The sequence below is a fragment of the Nicotiana tabacum genome, chromosome 10 (genome assembly GCF_000715075.1).
Source record: "Nicotiana tabacum cultivar K326 chromosome 10, ASM71507v2, whole genome shotgun sequence".
NCBI lineage: Eukaryota > Viridiplantae > Streptophyta > Magnoliopsida > Solanales > Solanaceae > Nicotiana > Nicotiana tabacum.
Genome location: NC_134089.1, coordinates 108,261,007 through 108,281,239, shown reverse-complemented (window position 1 = coordinate 108,281,239; position 20,233 = coordinate 108,261,007). Strand labels below are relative to the sequence as shown.

The window sequence follows — 20,233 nt, the reverse complement described above, 5'->3', positions numbered from 1 at the left end:
ATAACTTCGATGAAACACAATAATGTCTATGAATGTTGGGACTATTGCATCAGAGCTGCAAAAACTGCAACAATAAGTATCGAAAACATGTGAAGATGGCTCTAGAACAATCTGTACAGGATACCGGGGATAGTCCGAATTGGCTCCGGAATAAAGAAAAGGATTGAGGACTGCTAAATCAACTTGAGAAAAAAAAATAGAAAGAATTATAATAAAAAATCGGCTAGACCCGATAGATGTCAGCCCAGTCGCAATTCTATTGCAATGAATTTTTGCTCATTTTCTGAAAACTGTCATATATACAAAGTTGTAAACACTTGTGTGCGATCAAGGAATGGAATGTAGCAAAACTTGCACTTTCTAAGAACATTCCCGTATATGTTTGAATGAAGAAAATCGTTCTTAATATTTGCTCATACTTATAAGCAAAAAGGGGATTACAAATCCGAACAATTGTGCCCGGATGAACATGAGACGCCTTCTTCATAAGCACAGTAAACATAATGGCCCTATCTTATAAAGCCATTAAATTAAATGGCTAAAGGTTGGATGCCTTGTTTTCTAATCACAAAATTAACCGAATGCATTAATTTTTTGGACTTTATCAAAACCAGAAGTATAAATTCCTGGTCATTAACATCCCTAGTCTCTAAGGCTGCGAGGTTATAAAAGTTTTCGGGTTCAACTAAAAAATTCAAGAGTCAGAATTCAAAGAAAAGTTTTTGAGTGCAACTAAAAATCCAAGAGTCGAAATTCAAAGATTAAAAGTTCCGGGTGGACATTAAAAACCCGAGATCAAGCTTTCTATAGTGGTGATACTTATCAACACCAATCGATCATCGACGAAAGAATAATAAGTGGTGCAGTTGTCATCTGAATCTCTAACTTCTGCACTCTTTTTTTCTTCGTCCGATTTTTATCCCGATTGGATTTTTTTGGCAACATTTTTAATGAGGAAGTAACGAGGATGGAAAACTTTCACTTCCCGATCACATCACAGTGAATAATCGGAAAGTTGAGGGGGAGATTATATGTATACGTTAAAAACCGATTTCAAAAGATGGGTAAATTAGGAAACAACACGTTCCAATCAGTAGTAATTCAACCATGTTCACACCAGATACAAATCTGTGGCCAGATAAGTTATTAACACCAGATATAAATTTATGGCCGGATAGAGGCAATTCAAAATATGACCATTATAGAAACGTTATAGAAGACCCCAAGATTCCTCCGCTCTTTATTTGCCTTTATTAGGCTTTATTACCTTTTATTATTCTTTATCACCTTTTTTTACCTTTTATTGTAGCATTAATATTGGTAATTAATGGGATATAATTGATAGACCATACACCCATGGTGCTAGTATAAATAGTGACTTTCAGTCTATTGTAAGACATCAAGAAATACTGATAACAAAAAGCTAGTATTCTTTCTCTCAAGCTTATATACAAGTGTTGTCAAGATTTTACAATTACTCTTGATCAAGGAGAAAACATTCTAAAGCCCAGGCTTGTTCTTTCTTTCTTTAATTGTCTTTATTTTATTTACTTTGTTCTTTGTTACTTTACACTTTCGGATCAATTTAATCCACATGTCTATAAATCACATTATAAATTCAACTGAACAGTTCCGAAGTAGCAAGACGAGTGAATGAAGGCACTGTAAGCAGTAATAAATACTTTTTCCATGGAGACTCTCAGGCATACTCAAATCGATTATTTGGCATGATCGAAACAATCTAGGAAAGGTTGTCAGCCTACATAACCAACTTCTCATACCAAGGGAGTTTTACGGGTAAAAAATAACATTTGAATTCCTTTGGTCACTTTACTATAACTTTTCCTATGTCAAAAGGTATTCAATAATTTATATATAACCAAAAAATTACTTTTATCTTATTTGCATAGTATAATTCTGATAAGTTATATTATTTCGTATTTTGATGATTTGCCAACCAGATTTGATCAGTTCCCCAGGTCATCATACAAGTCAACTCTACAGTTGTAAAAGCTGATGCACTATACCGTCTGGCAGCAGTATAACAACACAGTTGTAGCTTGCTAAGGCCAAACTAAATGATACTCCCTTGCATCATCTTTCTTGACCTCGCACATATATTATCAACATGAGGTAAGGGGTTTCACTTAATACTTGAAAATCCAAAAATCATATTCTCTCAAGTGCTAGCCACCGCAACCTTCAAGGCTCTCTAAAAAACAAAGCTTCTACAACCTCAAGGACCAGATCCAGAGATTAAAGATATTTTTAAGTCCTTAGGTTTGTTGAATCTTTGTCATTTTGTTCTTCATTTGTAGTCCTACACTACTTTCAAGAAGTGTCTTTGTAGGACAGATTTCAACCATTGTTTTGTTTGGTTTCTTGACTAGAGTTAGTCAAGGTTTGTTGCTTCATAATACAGTTATTACAAAGGGCTTACAATAGAGTTATTGTAAGGGGTGAGGGATTAAGAGTTTAATTCCTAGATTGCAATAGACTGTAATATGAATTTCGCTCGGTTTAGTGGAGTTAAAATCCTACTAGGGTAGGTTGTGGTTTTTAATCTCTTGATCAAGGAGTTTTCCACGTAAATGTCATGTGTTCTTTATTTACTGCATATTTACTGGGGAAACAGATAGAGAACCCGGTTCCCTATACTATGTGGTTTTATTTTCCGCTTATTTACTGTGAGAATAGATAGAAAACCTGGTTCTCTATATTGGTCGGTGGAATCCTAGTTTCTATCAAATTATTTTAACTAGAAATTAAACCCCTCATCTCCAAGCTAGTTTCGCGCCTTCCGCGCTCTGAGTGGCATGCCTAGTATTTGATAGTAAGTATCAGATGTATGACGTTATCGGGTTTGGCTTAATGAAGCAATCTAATAATTGGTCGAGTCAATATTTAATTTTGTCACGTCTAAGAGCACATATATATGTTCATGTAAGTCGAAGAAAATATAATTTAAGAAGTGCACCAGGCCAGTGTCAATTTGGAAGGAATTTTCAGAAAATGGAAAATAAAGATACAAAATTGATTGTAATTGATACTATTTCCTTTGCCTTCCTTTTTCGAGTGGATGATCATGGGCTTATCTAGCTAGTAGTTTTAAGGTCAGAACAACATAAGATTTTTAGGTATGCCTTTGTATTTCTCTTCTATAGTCCATTGAGAAGTTGATAGTACGTTGGCGACGAAGCAAGCATAAAATGGGGTTGATTCTGCTCTCTCCATTTGCTGGATTTATTAAAGATTCAAGATGGAGACACCATGCCGAGTGGTAAAACTTCTAATTTCTCTACTCTTCCTTTGTCCTCCCCCCGCACACACACACACACTTTTCCTACAATAAACTATAAGTCATTTATTTGTCATTTATGTTAAACTGATGGATAGTTCCTAAGTAAGAATATTCTAGTTACTGGTTGTATGGATATGATTCTTTTACTTTTAATGAGAGTTCTCGATTTCGAGCTCTGACATAAAAAATAATGTTGGTAGGGAGCGCTTTCCTCTTTAATCGGCCTTACACGGCACGAATCTAAAATAGCTAGTTGAGACCCAATACGAATACCGAACATTGAATAAAAAAAGAAAAAAGATATATTCTAGCTTCATATATCTCATTTGTGTTCGCCGTATACACTGCACTCATTAAATCCACCCGTTATTATTCACTAATCAATTACACTAATATTATAGGTAGTGACTAGGGGTGTTCATAAAAAATCCGAAAATTCTAACCAAACCGAAAATCAAACCAAACCGACCAAAAAAAACCGATACTTTTTGGTTTGGTTTGGTTTTTGTTTTGAAATTTAAAAACCGATCAAATTTGGTTTGGTTTTGGTTTCAATTAAAAAAAATCGAACCAAACCGAATATAGGAGTAGCTATTTTTAAATTCTATATATATACATACATACAAAGTTTTAAAAATTTTATACTAAATATTAATCGTTTGCACTTTTAGTACAGTTCTTTCCTTTACATTCTAGGCTAGGTAGTTTTCTTTTGTTTAGTGTAAGAATCTATTTCATGTTAAAAATAATATATTTTTAATTGAGTCCTTAAATTATTCATCACTATTTGATTCAATTATCATCAATATATCTTGGTAAATAATAGATTTCTCAAAGGGCAACTGATTTGATAGTGTTAAGTTGAAAATGTGGTCACTGAAATGTGTGTTTGGTAGTGTATGTCTTATATTTAAGAAAAAAACGACAAATAACCGAAAAAACCGAAAAACCGACATAAACCAATCGAGAAAAAACCGACTTAATTGGTTTGGTTTGGTTCTAATATTTGAAAAATCGACTTAATTGATTTGATTTCTTTTTAGGGAAAAACCGATCCAAACCGAACCATGAACACCCCTAGTAGTGACCTGTAATAAACTTAAAACTGTCAGCAAAGCTAACGAGTTTAATTTTCGTGTCTACAGCAAGAAGCTAATGAAACAACTTAAGGCACGTTTAGTGATACAAAGGAAGAGAAGAAATGCAATCATAAAACAAGTACGTTCCGACACTTTTCAACTTCTCCAGATTGGGCACCATGATGTCGCTTTTGCCAGAGTATTATTCTCTCACTTCTTCCTTATGTTTAATACTCCTATTTTTTGTTGTCCTATGTTTGTTGCATATACTAATAGTAGTTAGTAGCTAATGAACCCATCGCCATTTTCCATTTAGTACTCACTGAACAAACAAATTTTTTACAGGTTGGACAACTTTATAGAGAAGAGAGCAGGTTATCTGTATATCAGCAACTTGACAATTTTTGCGACTGCATCACAACGAACCTCCGTGATATTAGCAGACATAGGTAAAACGAATGATTTTTTTTCTAATTTCTCATTTCCAACAAATCTTTCACTATTGTTCTGTAGCTGTTCCGAACAATTCAACAACAGATGGCAATAAGGTAGTTAATGTATTTTTCATAAATTAGTAGCTTAAGTTTTTCAAAATTCACATAATTCCCAATCTCCAAATTAAATTGTATGTTTGAGTTGTGTTGCATTGTGACCCGTATTTGGATTACATAATTTTGATTCATTTTGACCAAATAGTTTGACGAGTCATTTCAAGTTTGACCTGTTTGGTCAAGTCAATATACGAGTCATAATCCAACCTGTTTATAGCCTGTTTGGCCAAGCTTTTTTTGGGTCCAAAAATGCTTAATTTGAGGTGTTTGGCCAAGCTTTTAAATGGAAAAAAGTGTTTTTGAGGAGAAGCATAAGCAGTTTTGAGAAGCAGAAAAAAGTAGTTTCTCTCCAAAAGCATTTTTCTGAGAAACACTTTTGAGAAAAATACACTTAGAAGCCGTTTTCAAAAGCTTGGCCAAATACTAATTACTGCTCAAAAGTGTTTTTTAAATCAATTAGCCAAACACAAACTGCTTCTCACCAAAAACATTTTTTTGAAAAGTACTTTTGAGAAAAACACTTCTCAAAATAAGTTGATTTTAGAAGTTTGGCCAAACGGAGTGTAAGTTTTGAGGGTTTTGGCTCCATTTCTTAAAAATGGTTTGATTTTGCTACCTCTGAATTCAACTCTAGTAGTGTTAATTATATTCTGCGTTTTCTGCAGCAAGTTGCCTGATGAAGTGCAAGAGGCAATGTCCAGTATTATATTTGCAGCTTCGAGATGTGGCGAATTACCAGAGCTGCATTCCCTTAGGAATCTGTTTAAAGAAATATTTGGTGAAGCATTCGATCGACTCAACGTTGAACTGCTTCCAGGTAACGCAGTTAACGCACAGACCAAGCAGTATCTCACAGCCACAAAGCTAAAAGAAGACGTAAAACTCCAAATCATGGATGAATAGCTAAGGAATCATGTACTATACCAGAAGATTTCAGCAGCTACAAAACTAGTCCTCTTACTACAGACTCATCTTGGGTTGAAAGCCTAAACAGTTCTAAGATTTATACTTCAAAGAGAACCAGATCAGACCAACGGCGCAAAGCTATGATTGAGAAAAATGAAATCTTTGATTGTAAAAGCTATGAAGCTGAAGAACAATCGCCTCGAGTAAGCCATGTACATCCAAAGCTTCCTGACTATGATAACTTAGTTGCCAGATTCAGAGATCTGAAAGGTGAATGTGTATAAGAATACAAATCACCAATCCTATTCTAAATGGATTAGGTGGTAGGATTGTTTCGATTGCCATATGTATATTTCTGTAGTTTATAGACCATTGACATGAACAATGGTGCTTCATTTAGTTGATCCCAATTTACTTGAGATCGACTAGATATACATTAGGAATTTATTTAGTCGAGCCTAATATACTTAAGTTTTAGTCATAATTGTTGTTAGCTTACACGAGAAGATGTATACACCATGAATTTATGTTAGTAATCTGTATTTGAAAATATATTTAGAAAAAAAAAAAAGCAAGGTAAAACTAGAAATGTAGAAGAAACAGAAAATTAATTCGAGCCTACTGAATTCACAGTATTTCTTTAAGGAACTTAATTTAGGATTATTTCTTTTTAGGATAGAACGAATTACCCTACCCAGTGACCAATGAACTAAAAGATCGATAGCAAATCACACTTACTGCATTCTCTTAAAACAATGCAGAAGGAAGAAGGAGAAATCAGAATTTTCGTAAGAAAAATCTATGAAAAAGACCATGTATTTATAGCCAAAAAGTTGAATAATACCAAACCGAAGAGTTGCAACTCTTAACCATCAAATTTAAATTATAAAGGGAAAATCAAAATGGAGGAAAACTAAATTATCGTTACAGAAGCGGCTAATTTGGATTAATATAATATTACTTTAATGTTAATATTAATTAACAAATAAATTTGGTCCATAACATTAATCAATGAAATCATTTGACCAAAGCTGAAGCCGAGCGAGTGACGACGATGGCACGAGACTTGCCTTCTTTTCAACTCTATAAGAGTTTGAAGAAGTGCAACTTTATATATATATACCCTCAAAACCTTTTTCCTCCTCCAATATGGGACAATATCCCTTTGCCGAAGAGGAAAATTCAAATTTTTTTATTTTTTCCTCCATTTCTTGGCCACCCTATTTTAAGCTATTACAAGCTTAAACCCAACAATTTACCCACTCAGTTTTTCTTATACAAGTCCATATGCGGGTCTAGGATAAACAATTAAAAATAAAAGCAGATGATGCAGCCTTTAAGAGGAACTAATTTGTTAAGATTTAACTTGTAGCTATTCTTCAAACTACTTGTAAATGGTCTTATTATAACTCAATTATTGTTATATGATGACATAAGATGTCTCGCGATAGTTTTACTTTTAAACAGTCATTTGGTTTTATTTTTACTAGCGTTAGGGTACGCAATTTGCGCGTGTCCATCTCAATAAGTATAAAACTTTAAAATATTATATTAATATTATTGAACTATGTATATCTTACGTGTCATTGTTAAGTATCATTTTAAAATTATTTCTAAAATTTGATTTTGAGATATAGAGTATAATAATTGTGGATAGTAATTTATTATAGTTTATAGTATTTATTATAATTTTTATTTATATTTTGGTACAAAAACTCTCTAGAAGGAGCGTTTGATTAAAGAGTAATGGACATGTTATTATATACCTAGATAATCAAACATAATTTTCCCAAAACTTTCTCTGTTTTTTATTTTTTTATTTTACTAAGATAACTAAATTATCTAAAATTAATTGGTCTTAATTCTATAACAATTACACATTTGTAATTAATCCATACTATTATAAAAGCACAAATCTCCTGCGCAAAAAATGCACACACATATAAGGAGTACATGCATTTTGGTCTATTAACCATTTGCATTTGACCCTCCCGCTTTTATAATAATCTAGCTTTTAAGTACGCGCTTTACATATGTACTCCATTATCAATGAGTACATAATTTTTAAAAATTATATAAATATTTTTTATGAAGACCAAATTGTTGCTATCTTTATTATCTAATATTAAAAATAAACAAATAACGCAAAAGTACTTTTATCATTGATTGTTCAAAACTTTGTTTAATAAAATAAAATAAACTATTTCATCTTTTAGGTTTTTTAGAGATGTGAGAATGAAGAGGCTAGTCTTACACATTACAAAATAAGTTAATAAAATAACAATATAAAATCTAAAATGACTAATTTTGAGTTAACAGTTTATGAAAATAAATTACTATATAAAGAATAAAGAGAGATGTGCTTTGTTGGATAAATGTAAATAAATTTACGAAAAAATAATATCAATGACAACTTATTTAAAATATATTACTATTTTTTCCTATTGCTTTAAATTCTCATTTTTACCAATTTGGCTCTTAATACTATAAGAAAATATTGCTCTATTGTATGGTTTCTTTTGTTGTTGATGCTCATATTATGGGATAAATTTATGTATCCCAAGAGTTTCATGAAAAATAATTTTACTTATATAATAAATTTAAAAATTCGAAAAACTGTTAAACACAATTCTTATGCTAATTAGTTCATTCAAACGTTTAATTATTTGTTCTCAACATTAAAGAAAATAACTCTTTTAATTCAACTTCTTACTATTAGCTCATCTTTTGCTTTAAATATTTAGTGTAATTATATTTTATCCAATAAGAATTATATTGGATTAAAAATAATAATTAGTATTTTTTAAAGAAATATTATACCTAATGACTAGAAGTTCTTTCCGTTAATGTAGGACACTTTCTAGGAGATTCTAAGAAAGCACATGAGATTTTCTCTAACCCAAAATTCAGAAGTCCATCATTTATAATTTGATTACAAAGTGTGAAAAGATCTTTTATATCCTATTGGAATTAAGATAAATAATAGGAAAAATTTACAATATTATAGTTATATACAAGTATAAATATGAAACTAACCAAACACCAATTTAGCTACTATATATAAATGGAGAAAGTGAACGAACTGTCCTACTAATTGAGTTGAAAGTGAAGGAAATTTTATTACTGTTAATTGAAAGCGCATTGAAAAATCAATATTATAAATAGTAAGAGAATAATTAAATTGTATGTGGTCAAAATCAAGGGGGGCGATTTCGAAATCTTGGATTGGGCTATGAGTTCGAGCCCGAGAGACTCAAAATGGTGGGCAGATCCCGCAGGGACACCAACCTCGAGGAAGCTGATCGAAGGCCTGACACGGTCTGCATCGAGGGCAACATAATCTCGAAGTCAATCAAGAAAGAGTGAGAATTCCACAAGGATACGTGGACCTGGGCATTAATTATAGGATAAGGGTTGTACGAAATGGTACAGGTTACTAGGCCGTTATACACCTGTACCAATAAAATTCTTTACCTTTATAAGCAAGGTACTATATTGGGGTTTTTTCCTCCTATATAAAGGGGACCCCAATCATTTTGTAAGGGCATCAGATCATTCACTGCAATAGAACATTCTTATTCTTCTCGTGTTTAACGTGCTCAATAATTATTCTTCAGCTTTATTGCCTTTACTTTATTGTTCATACTTTATTGGTCTTAGCTGACCTCGAGGTCCCTAGATAGACGAGCTCGAGACCCCCTACTATTTCAACAACATTGATTTGGTTTATTATTTCTTCTTACTTAAGCTCAATATCACTTATATAATCACTAGTATTAAAATATATCGCATATCTTTAAAATCACAAATTATCTTTAATTGTTAAACCCATTTTTCGAGGTAAAGATAAATGTCTATTCCTAAAGAGTAGGGAATGAACTAAATAATTATTCCTAAAGAGTAGGAGATTATTTATTCCTAAATATTAAGAAAATAATCAAAAAGACTATTTTATCCAAGGTAAACTCTATTTTTAATGGTAAAAAAGACAGAACGATATTTCACTAAGGGTCTTCGTGTTTTTAATATAACTAGTCTTAAGGTACGTACAACGTGTATATAACGTCAGTAAACTAAAGCTTGTATACAAGAAAAAATTAATTATCCAAAATAGAAAATAACGTGTAAATAACAGTCATTTAAGTGACAAAAATAAACGTGATTACATAGACATAGTAATTGGATATTTTCATAGCTTGCAAAGATAAACAGATCAGTTAAGTTAGTTATATATTATTTTAATTATAGGTATTTTATTTTATGAGATAATACTATGTTAGTATATTATATAATCTAACCCAATTTCTCTTTCATAAACGATGTTGTCGGTCCTAAAAATTTTAAATTATTTATTTAATACTGAAAGAAAACTGACGACTCTTTATCATTTAATCATTTAGATACGTATTGATTTACAATAATAATAACTTATCAAGTAAAATATTTAATAAAAAAAACTATGATTTTTTTAAAGCTAATCAGCATATTTAAATATAATTAATAATTTAAAGTTGTAAAAGGAACAAAAAAACTTAAAAGAATAAATTTATAGAAAAGGAATATAATTGAATAACATATAATTTCAGTGAAACTACGTATAGACATATAACACAAAGATTAATAGCAAAAATTCGAGAATTTAATGGAGAAAGACAAAAACCTCAAATTTGAAGGAATTTAAAAAATATCTTAAAAACAAGGAAGGGCTAGACAACATATTGGATACCTACATGGGATTTATGTTAACAAATACTAAAAAAAAGGTTTCAAAAATATGTTGGATGCCTCTAACATTATGTTGTTATGTCTCTTAACTATCAAAAAGAAAATAATTATGAAAAAAGTATGTAAGAAATTATAGTCATGATCCATAATTAATATAATTAATGATGGATTTATATAAAGTAGAATTTTAATAAATTTTAAGTCCTAAATATTAGGTTTCATGCGTAAACGCATACTCCTAAACTTGAAATAAAAGTGCTCGAGATATTTACCATAAAAATAAAAAATTCCTAAACTTACATCAAGATGGAAGTGCTCGAAAAGTTTACCTAAAATATTTATAAATAGTTAATAAATTTTGTACCTAGCATACTTATAAAGAATTAGTAATATTTTTCTTATAAGGAATTGATCGGTTCATTTTGTTTAAAAAAGATTCCTAAACCTAAAAGAAAAATTGAAAGTACTCAAAACTTTTACCTAAATTACTTATTTTTTAAAAAGAATTAATTGTTGAATGTAGGACAAACAAAAGGACTCCCACAGTAAAAGTAGTAAACGGCTTTTGTGAAAGACGTCACAAAATATTGTGATTTTTCATTGTTATTTTTCTTTTACTAATTTTTTATATTACACATTTCAAATAGGAAAATATTTAATACATAAAATCTAATTGATATCGAATTTCTAAATATTAGGAAACTATTAAATGACTATTCATATTTTTAATATTAGAGTAATCAAATAATTATTTTGTGTATTGTGAAATCTATTTCTAAAGGTGCTCGATATAGATATATGTTGGACTATATATTTTCAACACCATTCACGCACAGTTCCTAAGTTTATGATATTTGTAAAATTGATTAAGAAAATAAGTATGACCTACGCATTTTAGAATAGAATCTTACTCGTAAAAAAATTGGGTAAGATCCACCGAAGTGGGTAGCCTTAACCGGATGTGTCTGTTAACAGGTAAAGCCCGAAGGCTGTTCCCGTCCCTGTCAGGGGAGATGCCAACCGTCTCTCCTTTCTACGAACACAAGCAACAGGTTGGTAAGGTATGTATATCAACACACGTAATATCAATAAAATGTCGATGTGGGATTGCTGAACTTAAAATTAGACAATCATTTGCAGTTTTAGTCTTCTCTACAATTGGACATTCTGTGGATCATTTGCAGAAACTGTTAACAAACTGTAAAAGCACAACAACATGAGTAGGGAGAAGGATCTGACACTGACTTTTTCGAGGCAGGCCTTCGACCCCAAACTCAAGAGAGCTCTCCATCTTTCCCCAAATTCTGACTAGTACGGTTCTTTTTCTCCTTCAATTTGAATTCCATTTCAATTTTAATTTTAATTTTAAGTTGAGTAGTAAGTAGCTAGGCGGATTTCGCGCCTATGATAGTGTATGATACGGAACTCGGAAGGTCTTCCACTCCAGAAGACATTGTCATTTCACTCTTTCTCCCACTTATCATCTCTTTATGGGACTTTTTCTAGGAAAAATAGTTGCATTTAAGGAATTTTGTTAGTCATGCATTGTCAAAATAGCGTCTGGAAAGTTACACTACATTTGATGTTTCACTGAAGGATGTCTAAGTGTAATGTAGTAGCACTTGAACCACTCAAAGACAGCTTCATAAAAAGAATATGAATTCAAACAATAACGTTATACAACAAAAGAGAACTACATGATTGTAGGTTTCACTCATAGAAATTAAACGATTCTTTTCTTTTTCTTTTTCTTCTTTCCTTTAGGCAGAGAATAAGGAGAAAGAGGATCGCGAAAAGATCACAAATAACTGAGATATATTCTTAGGATACAAGTTTTTATTAAATAAAAACCAAACACTCATCACACAATTTCACCTATTCACAGCAACCACCAATGCAGCAATACCTGATGCCTTATTGTTCCTTAAACATGCAGCTTCTGTATATTTCCTATTTCCTACGCTACCACTCAAGAAGGTGATATGGACGGACGATAAGCTTCTGCAGACACACAACAAATGCCATGACTTGACCACACGGAAGGATTCAGCTTTTCCGACCAAACAAGAGAAGTTTTCTGAATCCTTTGGTAACTTTAAGAGAGCTTTCATCAGTTATCCATTTTCTTCTCGTGTTATTTGCCTCGAGGTTCATTTCATTATTTGGAGGAGGTGTGGAGACTTCATTAGAGAGGATCTCTTGGCATTCTGTAGGCTCCACATTTATGTTACTGTCCTCATGCATTTTGGAAGCAGAGGAAGTCAGAGGATTGATGGGGGACGGATTACCATTCACTTGAGGACTAACTCCAATAACATCATCAACAGCTGCTGAGCTTTCAACTTCAGATAGTACAAACCTTACCTTGTTGGAACTTTGTTTCTTTTCATCTTTCAAATGTTTAGCAGAAAGCAAAGGTATATCCTTCTTCTCATTTAATGATATGCTACGTACCTCCTCCGTGTTCTTAGCATCAACAGTCTCATTACAGAACTGTGGTCTTAGTTCAGATCCGCGTTCATTTGACATTAACATTATGTCATCCTTACCATCTTTTACCTTCTGAGAATCAGATGCAGAATAATCTTTTGCATGAACTTTTGTATCCGAAGGCTTGACCTGATGACTTTTTGAATCTGAAGGCTTGATTTTACTTGGACATTTCTTACTCTCATTTCCAGCTTTTTGTAATGGAGCGATCACTTTATTCTCCTTTTGACTTGCTTTCCTACTTGGAGTAGTTTTTGACTCAATTGATCGATCCTTAGCTGTCCTTGTAGCTGAAAGGCGATCTATAGTGGAACTCTTACAAACTGGTTTATGTAATCTATTCGTTGCCTCAGTTGGAGCCTCAGGTTTTGGCTTCTCAAATTTTGAAGATGTGGCTGACTCTTTTGCATTCTTCCTTGTAGTTGGTTTGGTAAAACCAGTGGTACCACTTCTTTCTGCAATTCTCTTTTGACGCTGCAATAGTGATTGTTCCAATCTCTTTCTTGTGTCTTCGTCCTGTCAGTAACATAGAGAAATTTAAAGAAAAATAATAATAACAATGATAGATGAAAAGAATAAGAAAACCATCACTTGGAAGAGGGGATTTTAGTATTTCTTTTCCTTCTCCTTTTTAAGATATGATATGTTCATATCAAGCAGCTAAATGACATGAAATTTCTACCCATATTAGAAATTGAATGTTCATCTTCCTCTCAAACGACACATTTTTTGAAAAAGGTTTCACCATAAACATAACCGATCCAGCAAATTGAGTGAACATGAATTACACTGAAAAAATAGAGATACAAGGTGGACAAAAGTAGATTTTTATTAGATGTCCATGCACCCCAGTATAGAGACTGTCCATACCTTCTCAGCTTTGCTCTTTTGCAACGTGGTTCTATTACTTGCAGAAGGAGATTTCTTGATTCGTGAAGATATCTCAGATTTGGTCCTTCCAAGAGATCCAACTGAAGCTTTAGATTTTGGTTCTTTGCTAACTCCCTTTCGTCCAAGGTCCTTACCGATCTTTTTGGTTTCTTCACCATTTTGTGGAAGCTTCATATCAGTAGGTCTGACATCAGTGTGAATTTTAAGAGTTTCAGACAAGAAGACATCATTTTCGTAATCTATTTCAGGATTCCAAGAAGCTGAAACTTGCTCAGCAGTTGAAGCCCTTCCAAGCACCATGAAAAGGTCATTTGGTTCGCATGTATCAGAAGCATCAAGCTTATCTTCTACTACATGATTAGGCATGTTGTTCTTAACTTGTTCAGCTCCAACAATGTCTGAAACCATGAAAATGTCTGTCTGTTGGTGATAATCAGACGCGATATCAACTGAATGGGATTGAACCATAATGGAGTCATCAAATTGAACGCCATTCTTATCTTTCCCCGTCTCCGAAGCATAATCTCCAACAAAGATACTTTGATCTGAGATTTCTCCTTGATGTGTTGATTTATTCAGTAGATTACCAGCTAACCAATCCTCCTCTTTGTGGCTCTTAAGGACAACTGATTCAGTGGCACCATTGGACAAGATAGACTGAGGATAGCGATCTGACTCCTGTGTTCTATGTGAAAATAACAACTCTTCTTCTGTGCTTTCTCTTCTATTAGCTGGTTGAAGACTTTGTTCTTCCCCAATGTTATGTTGAGGCACTTTATCTTCATGTCCTAGTTGTCTCTCAGTAACAATAATAGAATCGGCTGATGGAGTCCATTGCTTTAATAAACCTTCTGATCTAACATTGGATGCAGGTGCTACATCTTCCACAAAGCTCTTTGACCCCGTGTCATTGGACCTTGAATCTGCATCTTGCATAAGAATGTTCTGGAAGATATCCCAATTCTTACCGATGTTTTCTTCTCTGGTAACTTCATCCTTAGTATCCGCCTTAGAAGCCCCATTTGAGATATTGCCACTTTTGTTTACCTTCTTTCCATCTCGTTTCTTCTTGTTGCGAGACCTTGAGTTGTGGTGCCTCTCCCATGATCCAACTGCTTCTTCTACCTGCTTTCTGAGGGAACCTGCATCCTCATCGGCAGAACTATCATCAGTGTCAGTGCTGCTGTCGCTTTGCTCATTTCTATTCGAAGCTATGTAGTTTATGTTGCGGATAACAACTTTTCTTGATGAACTTTTCCCATGCTTCTTGTTCTGAAGGTTGTCGATAGGCAGCTGCCTTTTCTTCTCATCCTCATAGTCATCAGAATCACTGTTAGAGGCTGAATTGTTGCTATCATGTCTATCATCTTCTGTTGAATTATTAGGTCCTCTCCCATTTGAATATTTCTTCTTGTTCTTGGAAGGTGGTTTATTCTTCCAATTATAATCTGATTCATGAACAGGACCTCGACTAGAATCTTCGGCATTTGCAGGCCATGGCATTCCAGGATAGTAAGTTGGATTAACCTGCATGCCTGGAAACATGTACCCTGGATATGGTGGCACTTGTTGAAATGCAGGATTTTGAAAATTTTGCATGTAAGGTGGTAGATTGTTTGGCCATATTGCTTGTGATTTTCCATCTGTAGAGTGCATTTGGATTGGTGGCGGTAAGCCATTTTCTGCAATTCCACATACAAAAGCAGCAGAGTTTAGCTATCACACAAGCAAAGAGGGTCACAAAATTGAATATAAACAATGTGAAAAGACTCATTAGTCAAAAATTTAAAATAGGAACATCTGCTGTTCAAGAAGAAGATTAGAAGAAGTATATAATGAAGTAATGCCATATTCATGGTAAACATGGCTGAAAAAAGTCATCATGGAAGTTATTTACGAAGAAGTTACAAGTGAAACAAACAAGAAGACAATACAGGTTTTGAAAATATAGACGTGTACCTAGATTAGTGTCTAAACTTCCATGACTTATGGTATCAGATGTCGAAGCATCAATAGAACCATTCTGTTTTCTGCTGGAGAGACCGATGTTTTGATTGTTCATCATGATATCTTGAGTAACATCACTATGTTCAGCAGCAAGCATGATTCCAGATCTTCCAAAATATGAAAATTCAGACGGAGAGTAGGCCTGAAGAGCTGCCACTTCATCCATCCAGATTCCGTCATCTCTCTTTTTGTTACACAGCTCCATAAATTTAATGCATGCTTCCCTAGATACAGGCAGAAGTATATTTCAGTACTCATCCACTATTGGGAAAAGGTACAGATAGTATCTGCAAAGTCCACTGGCCCACACTAAATTGGAATTAGTATGACATGGTTAGAGAGTAAGAGCAAAGAACAGAAGCAAGCTTGGTCAAGCAGTATTTTAGTTCCCAAAGATAAGGTGTTGTCAGAAGAGTGACTAGAGAGAGCAAAGAGAACCTAAACAGGAATTAGCTAAAAGTTTTCAGAAAGAAAATAAAAGCAAAGAAACGAGGAGAGGTTTAAATCAGATGGCTATAAACTGAAAAACTCGTCTACTACCTTTCAAAGAAAATGTAACCTAACGAAGAGATTTATACGTTGGCAGCAGAATGAATAGTTTCAGTAACTCGTTGGCAGAAACAAAAAAAACTAAAACTATATAACCCTGTATATCTACATGTCACTAGTGGCTGCATTCAAGTCCTACCTTAAACGTAGAGCTCCAAAAGCATTGGCAAAAGATATGAGGTCATCCAAGTTATCCATATCAAATCCAGATACCAAAGCACGGGCGTAGGCCATTGCTTGCTCTCTCCTTAGAACTGCTTTTCTGCTTTCTAGAACACGTTGAAGACTAACCCTATCCATAGCAATGCGTACACAGTCATATGAGTTGAGTCCCCTTCATTTCTAGTGATGTTGTAATGATATGGCGAAAAACAAGAGCTTACTTGGGATTTTCTTCTTGTGCAGCTTCACCAATACCATCAGATTCACCTTTGGACTTCAGTACCACAATGTCAGTTATTAATGAGTAAGCATGAGACGAAACATAGTTTTATCGAATTGATATACCTTTGGAAAACCAGCAGAGAATTTGGAATCTCCATCAAAAGCTGATGCATTTCCTGAAGATTAAATATAAAGAACCTCAAAACGGTGCATCAATCTGTTTCTTATAAATCTCAGTTGTCACCCTAAAAAATTGGCTGAAGCCTGTCTGTTGTATTGCACTGTGACAAGTGACAACACACATTTGACTTCATAGCACATCACATTAACATGACAACCATTACCGTCAAAAACTGAACAAACAAAGAACACAAAATTATTCCTCAATTCTAATCTTTTGACTCCTTTTGTTAATAGATGAATTCTAACCTTTTGACAAACCAATTCGTTATAGTTAAGAACATAATCGCCAAAAGTATCGAATACATCCCTTGCAAGAAACTCTACATTTGGGATCAGGCAAAGGAACGAGAGAGAGAATCTATGTAGACCACATTAGTTGACCAGAAATTCTGGTCCAGAATTGAGATCAATTGAAAAACACAAATTCACACACACACACACTCTGCAGTGAATTAAGTGACATTCATCAGGTGCAGGGACCTAATATGGATATATTGGTGAACATACCTTCAACATTGATATTGCCATTTACTTGTTCATTAGATTGAACTGAGCTCTCAATCTGCGTAATTTCTCTTTCTATGGTTACAAATCGCTCGAGAATTTCAGGAGTACTAACAAATCCCACAAACCTGAGGATGTTGAAAAACAAAGCAGCCCAGTAAACATCGCAAAAAGCAATGACAAGAAAAATAATAAGGTAACAGAAGTTGCATGATTATTTGGACAAGAAAAAATATAAAATTAAAAGCTAATAAAAGGTAAAAAAAAATCAGTGTCTTTACCTTTGTAAAGTAGCTTTAGTGAACCAAGAAGCATTAGTTGGTGAAGGTCGAAGAGTAATGGAATAACCCCCTTTAGAAATCTGATCTTTAGCTGATTTGAGATGTGTGATAAAAGGTTCAAGTAAACCAGAAGCTAATTTTTCCGAATTGTTACCCGCATAGATAACAAGATCGCATCTACGAACATTCAATCAAATTTGAAACAACATCAATGTTAGATCCCAAGAACAGTTTGCATTAACATGAACAGTGTCAATGAATAGTAGTAAACAAATACCTGGTTCTTGTTGGGGTGAGCTGAAACAAAGCATAATCCAGACGGGTCCTGGAATCCATGTAAGCTTATATTTGACAGATATAAAATCTTGGAAAATACCCACAAAGAGAGGACCACAACTTCACTATTTTCTCATTAAACTAGTGTTTCTTGAAGAGAATGTGAATATAGAGAGAGTACTGAGATGATGGGTTGATCAGCAAGAAGAGGAACAAGTGAGACACAGAGGTATTGGGAGGGATTTGTTGATTCAAAAGTGGGGTCTCAATGTTCAATGCCGACAATTCATCTGAATAGAATGAATTTAATATGATGGTAATATCTTATACAACATACTTAAAATTTTGGATCCGTCCTTGTGAATCTGAGTAAAAGTAATTTAGTAGTGGTAGAGTGGAATATGGTTTGAGAGTGGTAACTGATGCTGGGGCAGGGTGTTGGGTGAAGGGTCGTCTCAAAGTCTGTTTGTCTTATAGTTGAAGACAGCAGAAATGGCGGGCTCCTCTTCCTCTGTTTCGCTCTGCTCTACTTGTAATTCAATTCTTGATCTAATTCTTCTAAATTGCTTTTGCTTTGCTTTGCTGTTACTCTCAAGTGTAATAATAACAGAGAGAGCAGGAGAGTATAGGCAAATGGTATCATATCTTAAAATTCATAAGGGTAAAGTCCCACTATTGCTGGTGTTACCGAATTTACCAGACGTCTTCCTCCAAAAAAATAAAAAAATAAAAAAAAAACAAAAAAAAAAAACAGAGAAAGTAGTTATGCTAAAAAATCTTTAAGAGAAAGAGTTTAAGTTTTATGTATTAATGGTGTAAAACATACTTATTTACACAATTAGATCATTTGTAAATTGGCATGTAAATTTTTATATCAAACATTACTTGGTGACCTGATATAAATAATACTACTAACTGATCAGCTATCAAAGATAAGAATTTTAGTGAGTGTAGAAAATGCTACACTTATCAACCCTGCACCTATTAAATTAAGGGTGTCAAAATGGACGAGTTTTAGTTATTTTTGCGTGGGGTCAAAATGAGCTGAGTCGATAAATAGGTGGGTTAAAATGAGTTGAGTCAATAAATGGGTGGGTCAATGGCATGTCCAAAAATTACTTGGGCTGAGAAGGATTGTGTCAAGATGGACTAAAATTTGGGTTATAGCCCAACCCGCCCCTCTTATCAACCTTTTAGTAATATGATTTTTTTTTATGAATTGTTTCAATTATCAAATAAGCATTTTTTCTTATGTTATGGTTATATATAACATGTCAAATAAAAAAGAATTATTTTTAAAACATTTTAGCAAAGTTACTCATGAATTTGTTTGGACTAAAATCAGCGCAATTTTAGATAGACTGAGTTCAATAAATGGTTGGGTCAATGATCGGCCAACCTTAGGCTGATTGGACGGGCCAAATGGATCTGAACTTAAATTGCCACCTATATTAAATTTAAGTTCAGCAACAAGTTTCTCTTTCCCTGCAGAAAAAGATAGGCATGAAATTTATGCAAGCAACATCGCACCTGTTTATTAAATTTTGAAAAGATGGAACAACACAAATATCATATCATGAAGGTGGATGGAAAAAGAAGAAGAAGAAGAAGAACGAGAGTTTTAGATAGAAAAAAACCTACCTCTTAGCCGGATTAATTAGGACAATCTTCTCCATGATGATATTGACCTAATGCCTTTCTAATTTCGTCAATTTTTCTGCACTGCCTAATTATTTTAATTCTTGTTCCAAACACAACCAATTATTGATTTTGATATGCAAACCACCACCATCACTAGTATACCTTCCAAGCTAAAATCCTTCTTTGTCCTTGCATTTCAACCAAATAATATGAACTAGAAATACGCACCCAAGTGTATAATTTAAGGGTCAATGTAGTGGGAAAAAAATTATGGAAGTTAGAGGTTTCAAGAGTCCAACATGAAAAAATTGTATGTGTCCAAGGCAACCACGACAGCTGTCGAGTAGGACGTGGAATGAGGTTACCACGACACAACGTCTGATGGTTGTCGTGATGAAGGACGACGACCAAGAGCAGTCAGGCGAGATGAGATGTCAACGGTAGTGTAAACCTAGTAGGAGACAG

The 20,233-nt window shown here is 33.6% G+C and overlaps 1 protein-coding gene, 1 long non-coding RNA gene and 1 other non-coding gene across 3 annotated transcripts; 1 reads left to right on the top strand and 2 right to left on the bottom strand.

Moving 5' to 3' along the window:
- The first annotated feature begins 11,448 nt into the window (after positions 1-11,448).
- Positions 11,449-12,638, top strand: LOC107799030 (uncharacterized). The gene is made up of 3 exons (XR_001651051.2): positions 11,449-11,623; positions 11,703-11,873; positions 12,499-12,638. It is a non-coding gene; the product is annotated as an uncharacterized LOC107799030 (long non-coding RNA).
- Positions 11,478-11,605, bottom strand: LOC142165632 (U6atac minor spliceosomal RNA). Its single transcript, XR_012696291.1, has one exon. It is a non-coding gene; the product is annotated as a U6atac minor spliceosomal RNA (small nuclear RNA).
- Positions 12,205-18,750, bottom strand: LOC107799028 (COP1-interacting protein 7-like). The gene is made up of 9 exons (XM_016622091.2): positions 18,129-18,750; positions 17,852-18,028; positions 17,574-17,698; positions 17,007-17,059; positions 16,883-16,935; positions 16,639-16,791; positions 15,903-16,174; positions 13,923-15,625; positions 12,205-13,568 (listed from the first exon to the last, which is right to left on the bottom strand). Exons 1-9 carry the CDS (start codon positions 18,185-18,187, stop codon positions 12,609-12,611), a joined length of 3,555 nt encoding a protein of 1,184 aa, XP_016477577.1. The 5' UTR covers positions 18,188-18,750; the 3' UTR covers positions 12,205-12,608.
- Positions 18,751-20,233: the final 1,483 nt, after the last annotated feature.

Coding starts and splice junctions, on each gene's coding strand:
- LOC107799028 (XM_016622091.2), bottom strand. CDS start 18,187: ATGGATTCCAGGACCCGTCTGGATTATGCTTTGTTTCAGCTCACCCCA. Junction 16,175..16,638: donor TTTGGAGCTCTACGTTTAAG/GTAGGACTTGAA, acceptor GCCTGTATCTAG/GGAAGCATGCATTAAATTTA. Junction 15,626..15,902: donor AAGTTTAGACACTAATCTAG/GTACACGTCTAT, acceptor GTGGAATTGCAG/AAAATGGCTTACCGCCACCA.